Source organism: Octopus bimaculoides, chromosome 9 (genome assembly GCF_001194135.2).
Source record: "Octopus bimaculoides isolate UCB-OBI-ISO-001 chromosome 9, ASM119413v2, whole genome shotgun sequence".
NCBI lineage: Eukaryota > Metazoa > Mollusca > Cephalopoda > Octopoda > Octopodidae > Octopus > Octopus bimaculoides.
Window position 1 is genome coordinate 85,034,457 of NC_068989.1, and position 3,639 is coordinate 85,038,095.

At 40.1% G+C, this 3,639-nt stretch overlaps 1 protein-coding gene across 1 annotated transcript in view; it reads right to left on the reverse strand.

Moving 5' to 3' along the window:
- LOC128248767 (homeobox protein ARX-like) overlaps nt 1–3,639 on the reverse strand; it is a 121,207-nt gene that overhangs the window by 15,150 nt on the left and 102,418 nt on the right. Inside the window, exon 2 of the mRNA XM_052970938.1 lies at nt 617–757. Coding sequence (XP_052826898.1) covers nt 617–757 — 141 coding nt within the window. The remainder of the gene's footprint in view (nt 1–616; nt 758–3,639) is intronic.

The following is a 3,639-nucleotide window of genomic DNA, read 5'->3' on the forward strand; positions in this document are numbered from 1 at the left end:
TATATACATACATACATATATATACATATATATATATAAATATATATACACTTACATAATTTTATCTTAATATATACGTATATATACAAATATGCACATATGTATATGTGTGATATGAACACACACACACACACACACACACGTGTATACAAATGTATGTTTGAATTTATTTATGTTGCTACTTCGAAGGGTAGATTAATGGGTAGATTAATGGGTAGATTAATGGGTAGATTAATGGGTAGATTAATGGGTAGATTAATGGGTAGATTAATGGGTAGATTGACGGGCATGATCACAGGCTCGTGCACATGCACACCCACACAAATAAAGAGAACGACAAACATCCAGACATTTGGACACAAGAGATAGATAGATAGATAGATAGATAGATAGAGAGAGAGAGAGAGAGAGAGAGAGAGACAGACAGACAGAGACAGAGAGAGGGGAGAGAGAGAGGGAGAGAGAGAGAAAGAACGAGAGTGAGAGAACGAGAGAAAGGTAAAGAGAAGAGAGAAAGAGAGGGAGAGAAAGAAAGAGAGAGAATGATGATGATGATGATGATGATGATGATGATGATGACGACGATGATGATGATGACGCTAATACTGTGACTTACCGTAAGGTATATCTGAGTAGTGATTCAACGCCACCGAACTTTGCTCCCTCTGGTACTCACTACTCGTGGCGCCGGGTGAAGTCTGATTCTCTTTACTGGTGTGTGCCACTGCTGCCGTCACAGATGACTGACTGCCGTAGCCTAGCAACAGACGCAACAACAATAACAGTAACAAATCAATTAAGTGGAAAATAGTGGACAGAATTTAAGAATAAAATGTACAAAATATGTCATAAACCAAAAAAGAATCTTGTCTTTGCATCATTTGTCTCTTGTATGTGAGTGTTTTCATAGCTTAGGCGAGTGGGTGTTCACCTGAGTGGTAGTGCCCCCTTGAAGTCGTTGGGCTTTCGCAAGGGGGCGCTGGGCGTTTAGAAGGATCGTGGATTTTCTTTAAAATAAAATACTTAAATCAGATACAATCCTTTCTCTTTTAGTCTTTTACTTGTTTCACTGAGGGGGAAAAAGAAGAAAGCAAAATAGCGGGAAGAATAAATTCAGTACCAGACGTGCATTCGATTTATCGATGCCCACAAAGACGATCGCCATAGTTGACCGAGGTGCATATGAGCAGGAGACAGGAACATTGGGATGCTCAGGGGTTGGAAAATTAATGATGAACGGTGACTTTTAGAATTTGTCTCCAAGGAAAAGTTTATCCTAGAATAACGTAACTATTAACCAAATCGATTTCATCCTCGCACCTCAAAGTTTCAAATCCAGTATTAATAAGTCCAAGATCTGGACCTTCCCTGGTGCTAATGTCGACAATGGTTACGTTATAGTAATGATGTCACTCAAGTTCGGGTTGAAAAAGAGTTATAAACAAAGAACTCTATGTGAAAGATTGGAAAATGAAAGTTCTAGAATTTTCAATAGATAGTGAGGCTAACATGAGTGGCAGGTATGTCTTCCTGGTCTAACTGGAAGATATATTAATTCCCTGACTGATAGTATGGAAGGAAGATTTGTAGCACTGGACTTAGCAGGAAGATATTAACTCTATGCCTAACAAAAGCTTCGTGAATCAACTTTATAAGTGCTATGGGACAAATACACCGTGAGGTGTCGATGACAGAAGATCGATTTAACAGATCTTGAAATAACTGTTTCGTATAACACTGTTAGTAAGAAAATCGGCAAGAAAATGACAGAAGTGAATGTGAAGCGGATAACAAACCAGTTTGATAGCATTGGAACTAGAATAAGAAACAGCGTGCCTCCTTTTGAAACATTAAAAAGGTTAACAAAAACTAATAACCTCACTGATGAAAACAAAGTAACCCCGCTGTTGTCCCCGAGGACAAAAATGGCTGTTTCCTCGCAGACGAGACCGCCACAACTAAATGAATAGTGGTTTCAAATTTTGAGCACATGACTAGGAAGTTCGGGAGCGAGGGGATGAATCTATTACATCCACCCTTGTGCTCAGCTGGTACTTATTTATCGATCCTTAAAGGATAAAAGGTAAAGTCGACCTCGGAGAAATTTGAATTCAGAACGTAAAGACGGACGAAATGTTGCTCGGACTGCTAACGATTTTGCCAGCTCGAATATTGCTAAGAACTTTTTAACTATAAACTCGGTTGTGACACCAGCATTCTGACTATGGGAACAACACAGCAAGGAATTTGGGAAAGTTCCATCACTCCAGGAGGAAGTCAAAGTGGTAGTGTGCTGGTTTACAGAAGCATCATCACCAGGAGTGAACAACGTTCCGGTAAAGCTCCTGAAACAACGACTTACATCTCCCCCATTTGTCCCTACGTACGTTTCACCATTGTGCTTAGCTTAAACACTACACTGAAAACAGATCGGACAATGATAACCCACGTGGAGCCCTAAGTTTCACAGTAGAAGTCGTACACCTATTTGAACACACATACATACATACATGCAGACATGCATGAAAACATGCATACATAACTGTACACACGCACGCATACACACACACACACACGCGCACACACATATGCACAGCAGGCTTCCACACAATTTCCGTCTACCAAACAGACTCACTCATAAAGCACTGGTCGATCCGGAGCTATAGCAGAAGAAATTTGCTTAAGGTGCCACACTGTGGGACCGAACCCAAGACCACATGGTTGCGAAGCATGCTTCTTAACCACGCAACGAATGCATATCGCCAGGCAAAGTTAACTTCGACGTGATTTGAACTCGCAACATACAGTATACAGACGTGGTTAAGAACCACAAAGCATTTTGTCCGATGCAGTACCGCCCTAACTGTGCCTCAAATAATGTAGTAGAAGTAGTAGTAGTAGTAGTAGTAGTAGTAATAGTAGTAGTAGTAGTAGTAGTAGTAGTAGTAGAAGCAGTTGTAGTAGTAGCAGCAGCTTTAATTGTAGTAGTAGTAGTAGTAGATTTAGTTGTAGAGGTGGTGGTAGGAGTAGTTGTAACGGCAGTAATTGAGGTAGTAGATTTAGTTGTGGTGGTGATAATAGTTGTGGCAGTGGTAGTAGCAGTAGTAGTATTAATAGCAGTAGTTGTGGTGGTGGTGGTAGTAGTAGTAGTAATAGTAGTAGTAGTAATAGTAGTAGTAGTAATAGTAGTACTAGTAGTAGTAGCAGCAGCAGTAGCAGTAGTAGTAGTAGTAGTAGTAGTAGTTTAAGCTGGACATGCCCCCGGATATTAACCGATTTTAATTAACTTTTCACCAAACACGAAACCACATCAAGAATCTTAAAAATCGAATGCAAAACCGAAATTTCCGTTATTTATTATTTTATGCATCTTTTGGTTTCTACTGTTTTTTCCCCTAAAATTATCAATAGTCATCATTCAACGGCGTTTTCCTCATCGTCGTCGTCGTCCTCCTCCTGATGATGATGATGATGATGATCATCATCATCATCATCAACTGCAGCCGCACGAAGCAATAGTAGCTTTCTGCTTTTCAAACACATACTCACGCACCTCCACACACACATCGTAGATACACACATGTCTGTATGTGTATATACACACACACACACACACACACACACACACACACACACACA